This window comes from Poecilia reticulata, linkage group LG4 (genome assembly GCF_000633615.1).
Source record: "Poecilia reticulata strain Guanapo linkage group LG4, Guppy_female_1.0+MT, whole genome shotgun sequence".
NCBI lineage: Eukaryota > Metazoa > Chordata > Actinopteri > Cyprinodontiformes > Poeciliidae > Poecilia > Poecilia reticulata.
Window position 1 is genome coordinate 749284 of NC_024334.1, and position 18086 is coordinate 767369.

Sequence of the window (18086 nt, forward strand, 5' to 3'; positions counted from 1 at the left end):
ACTCCTCCTCTTGTGAGTCCCTCTGGAGGCACACAGTCTCTTCCTGTCATTTAGACACAAACACATGCGCTGGCATGTGGCTAGACAGACAGACAGACAGACAGACACATGTGCACATGCAACTGGGGAGAAATCCATTAACGCAGGCAAACACAGACAGGCAAACATGAAAAGCTGCACACACAGTTACAAAGTAGTCATCAAATCCAGGCAGAAGCACCCAAACTGCAGCAAATATGCACACGCAAACACACAAACTCAGAGCCCTATCGCTGCTCCCCTGTCTGGCCCCATGGCTAATCTGTGCAACTTATTATCCAGGAGATAATAGGAACTGTCATCCGTGAGAGGAAGGCGTGAGGTGCGGAGGGGTGACCGTGTGCTGGCTGAATTTTTAAACAGGCGGGGACTTTATAGTGATAACTTCATGAGAACAGATGTGGCTTGTTAGATGCAACTTTGACAAAGTCGAAACACAGACTAGTACAACAAATGGTCTCCAGGAAAAGCAAAGTGCAACAAAAGAGGAGCAAAAAAAAAAGATGCTGAGAGATGTAATAAAATGGACCGAAAGCAACATGGAGGAGAGGACAAGAGGAGACTGCATAGGAAGAAGTGTGGTCGAAGGAAAGAGCTGAAAAGCAGAATCAATGATGTATTCTCATGGCTGTGGAACACCTCAGTTGTTAATTTTGTGAAATTGCTCCCAAAGACATCATTAATCTGATTCTCACACACACAGAGAAACAATAAAGACTTTTTAATTTCAGGAAGATAAATAAAGACATGGAAAAAGAGAAAATAGAGGAGAAGCATTCCAAGCTTACTTACCGAAGCAAARCGAAGCTGATACATTAAACAGAAAATGTGGTGACCAGAACATGAAGTGGCAGRTTATTTGTATTGAATCAAGAGAGGCATAGCCAGCAGAGGCAGTAGAGGACACAGTGTGTTTAAAGAAGTGACACAATTTAGAAGCAACACTGGTTCTGATAAACGGCAACAAAAAGAAAACCTAAGAGTTGTTTGTTGCGTCTTCAGAGAATAAGAAAGAAAATCTGAACACTGCATTCAACCTGACAAAATGAAATAAATGTGTCTGAAAAACAGTGATTCATTTAAATCTGGTTGAAGGTTCAGATTTAAATGAGTAGTAGTACAATGTCTTGTACTACTGTAACTAGTTCAGTCATCAGCTGCCTCCAGTAGATCCATCTTCAGTGGGCAGTCAGCATCCATCTCTAATGGGATGTTGGACGTTACATCTCCTGTCCCACTTGACCAGAAGGCAGAAACACCAAAGCAATCAACCTCTTCAAGTGCTTATGCTCATAATTCAAGTTCTGAGAATTTCTCATGACAAAATGCTCTCTGCTCTTCAAAGATTATATATGTTTTACATATATTCTGAAATGCACATAATTAGTGYTACTTTGAAAATGATTTTTATGTAACRGTGATAAACGCTGTTTGGACATAAACAAATGACGGATGGTCTGTTGTTGACATGATATTGTTCATATACCAGCAGATCATGAATGTTATAACGTTAAATGATCAAACAGAACCAACATTACTATTTAAGAATAGTCTCAGAATTAACCACAATCTCTCCAAATATGTTTTTTCATAGATGTAAACGAGATAAAAACAAAACTCCTTAGTGACAAAGTGTCTGTTTGTGTAGGACAGAAGAAAAACTAACCCTACATAAAGAATTATCATGCAAGTTGTGCAAGGAGGAAACCTTCGGTCCACAAGAAAAACATGAACGCAAGACTAAAGTTTGGCAGGCAGAATGCCAACAAAGGCCAGAATTTGTGGAATACTCTTTGRGGGTTCTGGTGAATTATTTGAACACCAGAAAAAAGGACATATTGAGCATATCTGGATAGCATATMATTCATGCAGCATTCTAATTAAAGCACCCCTTCTGAAGTCTTAAAAGTGAAATGGGATGTTTTCTTAGTCTTAGTCCAAATTGAGAGTGCAGGACCCGGTTAGTACAATCGTCAGTATAGAAGAACGGCTTGTAGGGCACAGAGATCCCCTGCACTGATCTGACTCGGCATGGTGCCTCATTCATCAGACCAACAAAGAACAGWCACTCCTCAGCACTTACCTGGACATCTTATTTCAGTCTTATTTCAGTCACAGTCTGTCAGCGGTTGCTTTAACTTTAGTTGTCTTTTCCTGCAAGAGGTCAATCAACCTAGACAAAGGGTGGATAAACCTGGGCTTTTTTCAATCACGATCTTTACTGAACATAAAATAAAAAGGAAAAATAATAAAGGACAGATCCCCCAAAATTAGAAAAGTTTTGTTTAGAAATCTTCACAGTAACCTCTATGGCTTAAATTCACTTAAATTATGTAATTTAATCTCATRAAGAAATTGTTCTTAAAAGTTTACTTCATGGATGAGTCAGCTCTTAGAAAGCAGTAATAAAATACATATATATTTTGTGCTTTATGAGTTGCATCTAGCCTGAATGTGACCTGGAAATCAATCTTGGTAAAACATCTTAAAGAAATCACATTACAGATTACGTCAAACATCTTAAGAAGCAGTGGGTTTGTTGAAAGATGTGCAGCGTCTGAAAAGTTTAGCCTTTTTGCCAATGTGATTTATATGATGTTAGTTGATTTGTGTCACAACAAACATTAACGGAAAGATTAATAAATGCAGCAGAAGTGATGGGTAGATGACACATCTGTCCCACAGCTCATTATTAACCTAGTTTTATTTAACATAATGAGGCACCCTTCAATCTATTCCTGTGGAGGAGGCCCATTTTYAATAACTTTTGTTTTATTTAAAAAAATATGACGGTCAATGCAGTTCTTTGAAATTTGGAAAGAATCCAAACTTTATGCTGATCTCCAATCATACATTTGGCATCAAATATACCAATGGTATATTTGGTACCATATACCATTGGTATATATATATGGTACATGAATTCTAAATTCATGTAACAATTTATAATTGTTACATGAATTATGATGCTCCAATTGCAGCTGGAACACGTTTAGGTTGTGTCTATACCAGTTTTGTATGTGCAGAGATAAAATGTTTTGCCCATTTTTCTGAAAATAGCTCAATCTCTGTCATATTGGATGAAGAGCATCTATGAAGATTCATTCTCAAATCTCACAACAGACTCTCAATTCCATTTAAATCTGAACTTTCACTGGGTAATACATCAAGGTATACATCAAAATACCTTGATCTACCGTAGGCGTCCAGCTCCAGTCCTCAAGGGCTGATGTCCTGCCAAGTGTAGCTGTTCCTCTGCTCCAACAAAACTGATTCAAATCGTCCAACTAACATTCATTAGGTGTGTTGAACCATGCAACAAACTAAAACATGCAACCGTGTTGAAAAATCATCTAAATTAGACAATATTTGTGGATTCATGAGGCTGTAATTACTCAATCTTACCATCAGGACACCTTGTATAATGGCTTGGAGCTTTAGAAACTTTTCAAAAAGTGTGATGTGCTCAACCGGGTTGACATTCAAGCGAGGACTGCTGCTGCTTTTCATTTTTACTGCTGTAAACACACCCACCATCATGTTACATGTGACCCCCTGCATGCGGGTCACTTAAAGTCCGCAGACTGTTCCCACTGGAGCCTGATGGCAATTCATACAAAAAAAAATAGGGATCTATCAGATGATCTGGTATCCTGAGTACTTACCACATCTTTAATTTCTGGATTTATATTTTAAAATGAAGAGTCTATCTTTTTTTCTAATGGGGAGTAAAAATTATATCCTGTATGTCAAACACATACAAATGGTGAATTATTAATATCAGTTCAAACACCATATTGTGAACATTTCTTCAATATCCCTGATTATAAGCTACTTTTAATAGTTTCAAACCAGGTGACTACTGGATAAAAATGCTGATGTGTCAGATTTTCTGATGTGAAAATGCAGAAAAAAAGAAATAATCATCTGGGAAAGTTTAGACAGTTTTTATAAATTTAATATATCAATATATAGTGATTTATCAACAGCTTGATTTCATAGAAACGTGAGTGAGACCATTTTGGCATAAAGTACAGAGATTCCATGTAAGTACAGAAGTTGCTAAAGATTTTAACCACCCACCCACTGGACCCCCCTCCCTCCCCCGACCTGCAAGTTAATCCCCCCTGAAACTCCCACAGACACACAACACTGAGAAACGGAAAGAGTGAAAGTATACAGGAGCACAAAACAAGGCACCAATAAATTAAAATAACCCCCTTCTCATTAAAAAAAAAAAAAAAACATACAACAAAATTAAATTACAGAGAATTAAATACTACAGTCCGCTGTTAAAAGGTGAAATAAAACAAATGGAACAGACAGGAGAAAAATTAAAAACACTTTGGCAGATTATTAATTTTTAGTTATAATCAAATATTAAAGAAACCCAGTGCTCATGTGTACAAATAAATTTATATATAGTCTACACTCCTTTTTAACCCCAAAAGTTTATTTACACCTTTTTTACAGATACATTTAAAACATTATCAAAAAGGATTTTTTTTTTTTTTTTAATTTTTTGCTTTATGAAAACGTATTATTTACACTTCATGATTCAAAACCATTGGTCTGTAACTGCCAGACCCCAGCACCACCCCACCCACAACCCCTTTATTTCCTCCCCCTCTACTAAGAATGTAACCTCTTTACACAGTGCAGAAGGCTTCTTGAAAAGTTTTGTGCAACAAACAGCGTTTAAAAAATGCCTGTCATGTGGAATGGACGCTGAATTTTCTTTTACATTTCCTTGCAGGCGACGACAATTTTCAGAAAAAAATACAGGTGGGTGCTTCTTACAAAAGCAGGAGAATTTCTTTTCAACACATAGACTGTCCAGACAAAAAGGTGTCTGCAATGATTTATATCAAAACGAAACGGATGCCACAACCTTCTTGCCCGCAAACTTTCATTGAATGCTGGCTGGTAGAAAAACGCAGTCAACAGAACGCTTCCCTTCAAGTAATCAAACATCAAGTAGATCAAATATGACAAGTAGGAATGAACTGAAACGTTGAGGAGTCACAGCCCAAAAACCCCACATAATAAAAAGAGGAAGCGGTGGATTAAGGAAAAAGTCAACAACAGGGTCAACGAGAGCTAAATGCCAGCCAAGTGGAGTGAATTTCCTTCCACGGTTCTAAATTGTAGCTGGAGCGAAGGCTGCTTCTTCTTCTGGCTGATTGTTTGGTGGTCTGCAGGTTTTTATTCAGGAAAGAAGTTTTATTTTCAGCTCTGAAGCTTTTCCAAGTTATTTGTGGGGTTTCGGTGTTATTCCTTCCAGTGCTTTTAACCTTCCAGTGTATTCTGTTAACAAAAAGACTGAGAGCCCTTGTTGGAGAACATATGACTGAGATGAAGATGGGTGGAACAATCCCCCGTTTCCAAGCTGGAAACTGTAAATTCACTAGTATGATAAGGAAAAGAAAGATTGTTGCCATTGCATGAGACATGAAGAAGAGGAGCGATATTCAAAAGCACTCAAAAAATTTTAAGGTAGTAGGAGAAGTCAAGATAGGTGTGAACCCTGTAGCACACTTCTAAGTTTAGTCATAAGGGAAGTTAGTAGTTAGTGTGATGAGATAACAACACGCATAATAAATAAACCACCAGTGGTTTTAAACAGAAATTCAGGTGACCTATTTTTTAAAAAAGCAAAGTAAATGCATTACAAGTTGTTAAAAATAAATTACAAATTTATGTGTTTAAATTAAAAGTTAAATATTAATATTAGTAGTTTTTACCGAGGAGGTACATACAATATTTATTYGACATGGTGAAGACCTGGCTTTTATTCTTGGATACCCTGTCACCTAGAAACCATCTGGAGCAGCAAATAGGAATTTGCTCCCCTCCCCCCCCCCACACCTTTACAATCAAAATGAAATTTCTTAGAGCCCAGATTGAATCGTCTACGAAGTAAAACAAGACGTTCTACTGACATGAATACAAATGATCAAAACCAATCTGGGTTGCACAAAAAAGCTGCTTGCTCTGTATATTTCAAGTTTCTTAACACAAGATATCAACCTGGTTCTCAAAGCAGCTGAACACTGTGGTTGCACTAAACACAATGGAATAATCCCCTAAAAAACACTAACCAAAACTGAATTACCCATGTGACATTGTAGCTACATTACAATAACTGAATCAACTCTCACAGCATATAAGCACAAATTATCCTTATAACCTTTGCCTTCTGTTTATGGGCTGGCCAGACAGTGAAATTATGAATAATGTTGGAATTTGAGCACTGATTTGCTCTAATGGTCCCCATATGTATGTATAGAATGGTGTGTCAAAGGTCACAGGTTGACCTATACGTCCACATTACTACCTGATAAAATGAGCAGCCAAAGCTGGAGACTGGACTTTTATCGTGTCCTTCAGAGTAGACGGCTCGATTGGAGGTGACCACAAAGTGGACCAGCCAATCTGTCTTTTGCACTGTAGCAATAATAACTTTCCCACAATGTCACGCTCAGGCAGCTAAATAAATAAGCAATTTATCCTCCTAACTGCAAATTCTCTGCATGGAACTGCATTAGTCCTGAGGCGAACATGGACAGAAAGGACAGAGCTGACTCAGCGTAGGGTCCTGTCAGCAGAGTCTGAGACCAATTCGGTCTTAGAAATTACAAAGATCTCTGACCTGGGGCTTTTCTCCTCTTAAAGTTGCTGTTCACTTTAAGCATTTGGAGAATAAGATCATGTACAGGCCACAATAACACCATTTCCAATTAGACGCTTCCTTATAGTAAACATGGATAAGCAGCAGCAATAGCAAATCTGGTTATATTTGACCATTCTTCTCAGATCTACGTAGGGAGGACCCAGGAGTTTGGAACCTTCAAATAGTCCTTATATCCTAGAAAATCAATGAGCTGAAACAATTCACTACGGCATTTCAAGAAGATGAAGATGCAGCACATAGCACATGGAATAAGCTCTGTCCACTCTTTCAAACCATAACTGTAGTTCATCAAAAAATAAACGTAAAAACCCAAACACTAGTTGTAATAAATTCTATGTATTTAGATATTAATGTCCAGCAGAAACAAAGTTAGCATACAATGATTATTATTATTATTATGATTTTATGTGGCTGAACAGAATGGTTTGGTTAAATTTGCTGAGCTAGTGTCTACAATTAAAGAAAAAAACTATTATGGTGCAACTGTGTGAGTGTAGAAGAGGCAAGATTAGCTGTCTGGAGTTAGCCACAGCTGAACACTTGTAACTTTTGTTACCTATAAGTATGTATTGCAGGGTTAAGTGCATTGGAAGTAGGCTCATTGACAATGAAATGGACAATTTGGAAGTGAGTTTTCAAAACTGTTTTGTCTAAAATTCCTGTCTCAATTACTAAAAATAACCCACCACACCATCAATAGGGGTGTCAGGTCTGTGCCAGAAAACCAACCAATTAAACTCCACCTGTCTTACAGATAAGAATGGTCAAATAATCAACCAGTTGGACAGGAATGAGCAAAATCCTTCTAAGGAAGAGAGTGACAGAATGTCACAGCACTGCTGGAATTCAGGTAAATAAACTCTACAGAGATTTTTCTGTTTAACTTGTCTTTCTTTCAGCTATTTAAAACTCAAACAAAAATAAAAAAAAAAAAAAGGAAAACCACAAAAATCCCTGAATAGTAACCGTTTTTTATGACAGTTCAATGAATTCATGGCATCAGTCTACGGTACTGTAAGCAAGCACAGGAAGACCGTGTGTCATTTTTTGCAGGTTGTTCCATTCAAACAAGTTTTTGCTGCTTCACATTTGAAACATTTAGATTTTTTTTCAACAATTGGTGTGGAAGACAAATCTTTAATGCTTTGAATCAAATGATTGAATGATGTCCAGAGTAAGTGAGTTGCTTATTGTAACAGCTATTTTTTCCATTTCCATAATTATAGCCTGCAGTTATTTACAACTGGAACATGAAATGAGCAATTATTACTGTTTTCAGTGGGCATAAACTCCATCTGATTCAATGGGCTGGAAGCACGTTTGAGGCGAGTCAACGGAAGATCGGCTCTTTACGCCGGCTCACACATTTCTTCCCTATCCATCTCTAAAATAAAATCAGTGTGCCAGGATCAGCCAAGCATGATGTGCTACTGATCTGCTCACACAAAACCAGAGCGAACGCTCGGCGACGGCAGCGACTGATGTCTTTCAAACGTGGGCTGTTTTTCTGCATCACCTCATCCAGTTGCACGAACAGGAAGGTAGCTACACCACGAATAGTACTGGGAAAAGTGCCGGGAAGTCACGGAAATGGGGTCAATGAAGTTCAGCACTAACTGTTATAATACGTCGACTTTAAGATGAGGCAAGTTAAACTGGGGGAAAAGAAATTAATCTGCGCCTGAATGGAAGATAAATACAGAAATATGAACTTCAAACATGTCTTTCCCTGTACAATTACACCACTAGAAATCATAACATAGAAAAGCAGGACATTCTTTTAAAATCTTAAAATATTAATGACGTCTTTTGTGCATAATTGCTTCTGAGTAGCAGCTCTATATTCACATCCAAGGCAGTCACAGGAAGTAAAATACTAGAAGGAACACAAACAGAAAAATGTAAGAAATATATGAACTCTAGCCATCACAGCTAATCAGCCAAGTCAAGCTCGTTATTGACTCTGTGCATACCTCTGACACAAAGAGGGGGATTACCCACAATCCATTGTCCTGTCTGCCTTGCTGCTTTTTACCTTGGGGCACAACCTTCTGGAGGCACAAATCAGCCAGAAAGAAAAACTGCCTCCACCACTATTTCACCCCAAAACCACCTCTAAACATCCAGACAGCCTCATCCCTTTTTTCTTTTCTCCTGTCCCCTCAACTATGTTTAGCATCGCAACATGTCAAGTGTACAAATAATAGATGGCCTTTTATTTTCAAAGTTTAAAAAAGGCTTGTGAACTTGTAAAGTTAAGGAAACCAGAGGAAATATGACATCCTTGACTTCTGCTGCACTGTGCAAACTTGATCAAGTAATCTCGCCTTTAGGACTACACACTGACAGATGCGGATTACATATTTAAAACGCATAAATAAATAAAACAGTCAAAACATGAGGCATCCCCCCCCCACTTCTGGTGACCGGCCTTTGCCTTCAATTTTCAAATGAGGTTAGTGTGAAGGATATCATCTAGCAGCATTTTCACACGCCACTACTGTTAGGAAGCAGCAGAAGAGGAAGAGAGGAGTGGAGCAGAGGCTACTAAACTGACACTAATGAAAGTGGTAGTACCTAGTAGTAATAGTCAGAAAGAAGGAGAAGAGATGTGCAAGTTATCCTTGCTACTTAAAAAGGGGGAGGCAAAATGTGGACTCCATCTCATTCCCCTCTGCGTTGTACTGGCCTCATTGTAGTGGTGYGGAGGCTGTGCTGAGAGAAGGGATAGGAAGGGACTGAAGGGGAGGGGGGTGAGCAGGCTGCATCCCCCCCTCATCAGGGATAGCCATCATCCTCCAGACTGAGTGCCACGCGCTGTAAACAGCAGATGAAAAGATGGTTACCACAGCAGGCTGAGGGAGCAGACAAACAGAGCCACACAATAGAGTCAACAAGGAAACCAAAGGAAAAATGCAACCTTTATCTTTCTTCTGGTCTTTCTCCTCACAATTATCCCTCCTCTCCCTGACCTTTCCTAATTATCATGTGCTTCCACTTTCCCTCCTTCCCTGGCTGCTCGTACAGTAGACCAGGAATGCAGCGTTCTTGCTTACGGCTGCAAATGTCTGGCCCATATTTTACCAGAAAGGCTTCTCGGGCTGCATGACCTGCCTGACACAAGAGGCGAGAGAAGTGAAGGCGAGACAAAGAGAAAGAGATCAAGTGTAAAAATCAAACACAACGAAGGAGATTTTTACATACGTAAATGATTAAAAAGCTGCTGGAAAGAGCAAAATAGTCGCCTCTCTCCTGCTCTTCACTGAACAGTGCTCTTCTTTCGTCCTTGAATCTTAATCGTGCACCTGTTTTATGTCTGCGTGTGTGTGTGTGTGTGTGTGTGTGTGTGTGCGTGTGTGTGTGTGCATGCTTCTAGCATCGTGCCAGGGATACCCACAATTCTCACCCCCCCCCCCCCCCCCCCCCCTCCTCTACAGAGCACCACAAAGGAATCAGTGTTACCATGACAACCGATCAAAGCACACCACTTCCTTCTCTCTCAATAATTACGTTTTGGCTATCCTTAGCACAAGTCTTCCTATCAACCTAAACATATTACATAAAATAAACATCCTGAGTGTCCTGATAATGCATTTTGCTGCACAGGTGCATCCTCATTAATCAGAATATCTTTGGGAAGTTAATCAATTTCATTAATCAGTTCAAAGAGTTAATCTCACATTATATAGATTCTTTACACACAACAGTGACCTATGTGTTTGCGTTGGTAAGGTTTGATGACCGTGTCATGCAGGTAATTAAAACCAAACATTCAGTTCCCCAAAACATTGGACTAACATCGGAACAATAACAAGATATGTTGCACCCTTAGACACATAGAACTGTGCTCGTCAGCAGACAGAATCATGAAGATGGCTGCTTTCACTGTGGAAATATCACACTGGACCTCAATGAGTTTGGACTCTGTGCTTCTTTTCTCGCAGATTCTGGGACCTAAGTTTCAAATGAAATAATGAGGCGCTTCTGATGCTGCTTCTGGGTCAGGAGAGCCATGGAGAAAGGGACAGGGGTAGCACATGTCCTCAATACATGTGTTTGCTGCTGCCCTTAAAACTTCAACTCTAGCTGTAGTTCAAGCTTTGAGAATCTCCCTATAACTGCTGAACAGGTCTTGCTTCAAATCACTCTTTGTCAACCCCTGTTGATTGTGCCCWTTTTTATTTCCAAGCAAATTTTCTTTCAGTCAATTTTCAATTAAAGTACTTACATACTCCACTCTGCACAGTCAGCTAAATTCTTTAGCAATGATTTTTTTGGAGCTTATGTTCCTTATGGAGGCTGTTAATTAATAAAGACTTTTTTTTTTTTTTTAAACATGGACTTTACAACTTTGTGCCAAAAAGTCTTTTTTTTGTGTGTTTTTTTTTTGTTCCAGTTTTCTAGTTTACTAAATTTTGGGCTTCCATAATCATAGCAAATAGACAAACACATAAAACATTTCACTCTGTGTGTAATAAGTCTATATTTGAGATTTTCTTTTTTAATTTAATCACAGAAATGAATGACAACTTAATTTATAGAGTTGCATCTATAAATTGTGAGCTGGAAAAATTAGAAATACATCCACATCAGCAGGAAATCAACAGGCTAGCTGTGTGGATTGTGATGAGGAGATTAAAAGTTATTGGACTCAAGCTGGGAAAGTGAAATCAATTTAGCTTCAGCCTGTCTTTTGTCCTGATTTGAGCTTTCTTTATATGTTTTGAGTATTATTTTCTCAGTCATTACAAAACAGACGTGCACAGCTGGGAAGGCCTGGAGCTCCATTGTCCAGCTTTCAAGACATTAGCAAAGCTGATCCACTTTATTCCCTCAATAATGTCCGAATTGGAATAATATTTTGCATAAAGAAAACAGAGTGCCTAAGCTTTGGTGTCCCACGGTTTGGATAATGTATTTTTTGTTATTATCGATTTAAATTGTTGGGTTTATGAAGTGGAAAGCATCTAGTTAATCTGCAAAAATAAAAACGAAAACCTTGAATTCAACAGCTCCTTTTGTGATAAGAAGATGAATTTTGACAGGAAGCACAATTGCAACCCGGTGCAACTACCACAATGCAAAAACAAACGGGATGAGGGATGGTATTGGGAATGTTGCTGCTTAATGTGAGGGACATTGCCCGATGAATGACATAGGTGTGTTTAGTTGGTGCTCTCAGTGACTTAAAAATGATATGTAAACATCTGGAAGTGTGCGTGTGCGAGCCTGCTCTCTCTTCCCACTGGGGAACCTTGAGCATCCTCTGAATCCTCAAAAAATTCCAAAGACCTCCTTTGCCCTCCTGGTATGCCCTCATTTGCCACTGGAAAGCATCGGTGCCCCCGAGTACCAGTGAGAGTTACTGTCTGTGACGCCGCCCCCTAGTGGAAGCGCTATGAACGGCTGGCTGTGGCTGCCACTCACTGGCGGGTAGACGTGACCGATGGAGTCGCTGTGCCGGCCGATGTGAATCTCATCGTCGTCGTCCTCCGTGGTCTTGCGGTACACGGGGTTGTCGAAGTTCATGCTCTTGGTGTTCTTGCGTCGCCAGTTGCGCCAAACCAGGTAGCCGCCGGTGCAGAGCAATCCAATGACCACTGTGGCAAGGATAGGGACTGCATGTGTTTAACACACACACAACAACAACACACGGCGGGAGCGTTAACACAGCCCAGGGGACACGGAGCGGCGCTTTAAGCACTAACACAGACATGAACACAGCTTGCTTCGTTTCTTTTATCAGCTGAAGGCTCATTGTTTTAGTTCTTTTTACAGAATTAAATAGAGAAAATAAAGTAAGCATCAATTATTTATTTACTTATTTTTTTCAAAAAGGATTCAATGCAAATGTTGTATTTTTTTTTCTGCAATTAAACAAGAGTTGTGATAAAAACTGCAAAAAATATTTTAAGGAATAAATAAAGTACACACAAAAAAATCACCAGTAGAAAAAAAATACATGGATTTGCTCATCGCCAAAGTAATAGTAATTGAATCTAAAATCTGTAAAAAAAAAAAAATTAAAATTAAAAACAATGAGCCTTCTAACTTAATTCACCACAATACAGTGCAAACATTTTAAAACCATCCCAAATTTCTTTATATTTTGCCTCCAGAGAGCCTTTAGTCTTTGACTGCTTTTCATTTTATGTATGCTTTTTGGTATTTTCTTGAAAATAGACATGCAAAGGACTAAAGAGGAACTGTCAGAGCAAATATATATTTAGAAAATACTAATAAAACCAATAATGTATTTCCAAATTAGGGAAATAAAATCCTTATAAACCATATATTGTTCAGGCCTGGGAATATATGAGTGCTGCATAATTCATTAGTTGATAATGTAATGTGTGTAAGATTCTCAGCCCGTAGGCTTTTGTGAATCACCTTAGGCAGTATGTGTTAAAAGACGGAGTGATTTGTAAATGTACCCATCAAACCCATTAAACTGTATGTAGTCAGACCAATAGCACCACATGTTTTGATGTTGCAACCAAAAACCTTGGTGTAGTTTATTGGTGTTTTATGTTCTACACAAACACAAATATGCGTCTTTTTTTGTGAATCAGAAGGAAAAGGTCACAGAAATCTGAACAGAAGTGATGTGCATTTATGTGACCAGCTTCCATTCCAGTGCTCAAGAAAATCACTACTTTGTTTTTCACAGTGGAGAGATACATTCAGCATTCTCATCTGACCAATGCATGTCGTTTCCCTTGTTTTCCTATGGCAAGCAATACCTATTTTGTTCAGTTAACACATTGTTCTATCTAGCCACTCCTCTGTAATAAATTTGAAAATGTGTTATGCTCCTTTAATTATTTATTTCTATTAAATAAAATCCAAATGAAATGCAATAAATTTGTGGCTGTACGAACAAAAATGTACAAAAATTAAAGGGACCAACATTGGTCTCGACAATTATTATTATTATTATTTAAATATTGGTGAATCTTTTGTTTTTGCATAACCTTTGTGTGTCACTGGAGTTAAATTAATTAAACAAAGGGAATGTTTCCGTTTCAAAGACAGAAAATAAGTTAAAAAAAAACAAAAATCCAAATAAAAAATCTTTAGCAGCCCAGCTCAAGATGACTTAAAAGCAAATTATAAAGAAATTAGCTGTGGATCCAGTACTGCATGTTCCCTCTCATCTTACAGAATGACACACATACACATCAATCAACATGCACAGTTTACCTCAATGAGTGCCTCCATTCACAATCATTCATGTACTATTAAACCCCATCCTAAATATTCACACACACACATACATCAATAGAGGCAAACATAAAGATTGCAACATAAAAGCATGTAGCATTCAAGACCGGAGGCAATTGATTTAGCTCTTATGTTTTGTTTTTTTTATAACAGTCCTGCAAGGTTGCTTAGCTGTCATCAGCACATTATCCCGGTGCTCCATTTGGGATATGATTTATAATTTTGTTCTCGCCTCGACTGCAAAATGAAAGAGTATCTGCAGACGGTCTGGCTGAGGTGCTTTTTGGACGGGGTTATTAGAGGAGAATGGAGAGGGGAAGAGAGGAAAGGAAGGGAGGGCTTTGGAGGATTTGAGATAAGCGCCGTCTCTCTCCACTCATTACCATATTGGCATTAATGCCCAACTGCCCTGCAGAACCAATGTGTGTGTGAACAGACTTTGTATGAGGAACTAACAGACAAACCAGTGTGAGAAAAATAGTTATGTTTGCATATGATAATATGTGTTCTCACACCGTTAGATGTGCTTTCATCCCCAACGGAAGCCCAATCTAATTGCACTTTTGTTGTACGAAAGACAAAAAAAAAGATCCCAGTGTGACTTAATCCATCTTTGTTCTTGCCTAAATGCTTATTGGTAAAAAAAAAAAAAAAGAAAGAAACATCAGCTTTTGGGTTTTGTACAATATTTCACTCCAATTAGAGAGCATTGTAACAGCCTGACTTCTACTAAATACTGTTAATCAGGGTTGGTACGCTTCCCTCTTATGGAACAGTGGGTGGTGCATAACTGGAGGAGAGTGCAGAGTCTGGGCTGCTGAAATCCCAGCCCTTGTGGACTTCCAACAATAATTAATGTTTCAAAGATGCCAAAAATTTATATTGAGGGATTTGTAGCAGTGACAACTGGCAGGAGGACAGAATAAGGGATGAGGTTGAAAGGGTTAACTGTCTCTGAGGGGTTATGTTTTTAATGAGCTCATATCTCCACTGTTGAGGATAAAACAAGGATAAAAAAAAAGTGCATATAAAAAGTCTTTGAGCTCCCGTGACTTCAAAATTAGAAATGAAAGAGATGTCAATTAGCAGTATGTCCTGGCACTAAAAGGTCATTATTTGCCCATTTAGCCCTTTTCCCATGAAATTATTAAATATTTCCAGAAAATATTATGTTAGTTTTAATGAGAGCTAAAAGAATAGAATAATTTTACTGGGCGGGTTTATTTTTATATATGTAACTGGATGTCAAATGATGGTTTTAGAGTACACAGAACCCTTCACATAAAGATGTGTAAAATAGCCTTAACAGAAAAGAGAATGTATCTATATATTGTTAATCTCACACTAAATTATTTTAAATTCCATGCATAAGACTGCAATTATGCAAAAAAGAACGAATCATCCATGAGAAAATTATCAAAGCCTTCTCAATTCTTCTCAAATAACTTTAAAATACATTTAAATTCTAACCAAATTTCAATTGGGTATAAATAAAATATGTAAAAAATTTTTAATCTCTTTCTCTTTCTCACTGTTTATTTAATGTCACATGCTGTTTTTATTTTAATTATGTAAAGCACTTTGAAATGCCTTGCTGCTGAAATGTGCTATACAAATAAAATTTGATTGATTGATTGATTTATTGTTACTCTTACTCTTCAAAATGGGGAAGAAAAAAAAACAAGTATTATTTTGAAGTGTGGCAAATTTGTGTTGATCTTCACAAATCACGAAAGGGCTCCGAAATATTTTTTTTGCCCACCAGTATTTGCCCATTTTAAGTCTAAAAACACAAGTTTCTTAAATTTTGTAATCTGCAGAAAATGTCAGGTTATAACAGCAAGAACAGATTCATGTCTTTCAGGGCTTTCACACATTTCTCTCAGCATGGTGCATGTATACATTTGTGTTTAACACTGAAAACATGTTGTGCCTTCCAGAAGAAATTTTAATTGAACTTGTTAAAGCATTTTAATTATTAATTATGCCTGTAATTAAGAAAGTGAAGTAATTTTTATCATTTATAAGCAGATTTCAGCAACTGCATATAATTTGTTAGAGCCCTTGATTGAAAAGCTCAGTGGAAACATGGATCTAATGTTGTAACATCTGGACCAATGTGATGAAAAAAAAAAAAAACGAAACTGGTTCTCCATTTCTCATTAATATAATGTTAACATTACAAAGACCTACACACTCACTCACTGACTGATGAGTGCACCGCGTTACAAGGGATTTCTTTAGCTGGGAGCCTGTTGTTCAATAGCATCACAGCTCATTTTGGTTGGTGTTAACATATTATTTGATACTCAGACTTCACTGTTGAGCTTAATAAGTAGAAAAAGATGCAAATATTCAATAATTCTGTATGTGTTTGAAATATTTCATGAAAAATATTCTTGTCATTCATGCATAAACATACAGGATAAAGCAGCACGCAGCCCGAGACACAAAATGCCACACGCAAAAACAGTTTGCAGAACTTTTGACACAAGCAAAGGAGGGAGAAGCAGGCAAGCAGAGAGCAAAAACAATGTGGATAGTTAAAGTGTACTCACCAATCGGAATGACTATTCCCAAAACGGCAACTGTGATGTTGTTACCTATGAGGTAGTGATCACTTGCAGCTGTGATGAACAAGAAGATAAAAAAATAAAAGCGAAATCAGCAAGAAGTTTTGCTCATCGCTCCATCCCCAACCACATCTTAAAGAAGAATTAGAAGTTTGTTGGACAGAAGGACAACCTGATAGAAAAGCACATTTGCATGATAAAAAGACGAGCAGCCCATCTGCAGACTGTTTTTTTTTTTTAACAGCATGTGTAAATGAAGTGTGATTGTATCACACCAGGAAGCAATAAAAATGCAATGAGTTTTTTTTTTTCAATACAAGAAGAGTGCAAAGCAATATGAGAAAGCAATGCATCAGAAAGTATTTGAATGCAGCTCCAAATATATATCTGGCAACAAGTAATTCATGCCAGACTCAAATCATGTTGAGACTCCAGATGACCTTCAGCATTTGGTTTTTTTTTGTTGCTATTTTGCCTGTGTTTTTAGAATGCTGATGCAAATCAATACAAATGTATTTTGTAGGGAGTGATGGACTGATAAAAAACTCTTAGTGTCATAAACTTGACTAAAACAATAAGGTTTCAATGCAGTATGGCAGTTATATGATTCTGTAAAACATAACAATACAAGATATGAAAGGTGTTAAAATTTATTTAAAAAAAATCTAAAGAATATAGCGTATTTATGATAACAGTTATAATGATGTGTGATTTTTCTTTAACGTTTGACTAAAGAGCTCCTTAAAGCTTTCTTACTGTACAGAGTATTATCTTTTTCTCAAAAGTCACTATTTACAAAGTCACACGAGTAAAACAAGTTGCTTCCACTTAAAAAGTCAGATTCCCTGTCAACCTAAATCTATTGCTTCACAAAATTGGTCTCGACACCCGCAGTTTGCATCATCTTAGCATCATCAAACTGAATTTCTGATTTCTTTCTTAAACATATCTTTAGACTTCAGAGAAATATGTGTTGCAAAAATGTCAGTAATCTGTTACTGAAGCCATAATAACTGTCTCACAACCTATTCTCACATTGCATTGAATAAAAAGACAGATTAACATGTAAAGCTAGATCCTGTCAATTATCAGTATTTTAAGTTATGACTAAGCATTAACTGCTTTAAAGATTTCAGAATTTCTTAAGTTGCACAGTAAGATTATCAACTTTCTTGGAAAATTAATATCTGGCAAAGAACTTCAGAATAACAACCTAGCAAGGTAATATGCATATTTAGGGATCCCATCTTAAAATAAATAATAAAGTAATTTTGAATTTACATTAGAGGAAGGCAGGCCTTGCTCTGTGCAGCCCAGAAAAGTCTAGGAACTGTACCATGTAGAAACTGTATGACATAGAAACTGTGACTTCGTAAAACTTTGTTATACTTTAATACAGGTAACTAGCCCCCCGTCTAATACTAAAAAGGCTTTTGAATATCCACTTGCTTTACGTTCTCACCCTAACAGGTTGGTACTGAGCTTTGGTACTAACCCCTTTCTCAATCTGTCTATTAGCAGCAGGCTCACGGTTTGCCAAAGTGTGATCAGATGGC

The 18086-nt window shown here is 37.6% G+C and overlaps 1 protein-coding gene across 4 annotated transcripts in view; it reads right to left on the reverse strand.

Moving 5' to 3' along the window:
- Positions 1 to 3971: 3971 nt before the first annotated feature.
- Positions 3972 to 18086, reverse strand: part of lrp8 (low density lipoprotein receptor-related protein 8, apolipoprotein e receptor) — a 161073-nt gene continuing 146958 nt past the window's right edge. The window contains exons 17-19 of one of the 4 annotated variants that reach the window (XM_008406182.2): positions 16516 to 16584; positions 12161 to 12333; positions 3972 to 9550 (exon numbers count right to left, since the gene is read on the reverse strand). In XM_008406182.2, the coding sequence (XP_008404404.1) occupies positions 9512 to 9550; positions 12161 to 12333; positions 16516 to 16584 (281 nt within the window). In that variant the 3' untranslated portion in view covers positions 3972 to 9511. Of the gene's footprint in view, positions 9551 to 11657; positions 12352 to 16515; positions 16585 to 18086 lie in introns of those variants that run through there. The other 3 variants (XM_008406181.2, XM_008406179.2, XM_008406178.2) reach the window with 3 other exon arrangements.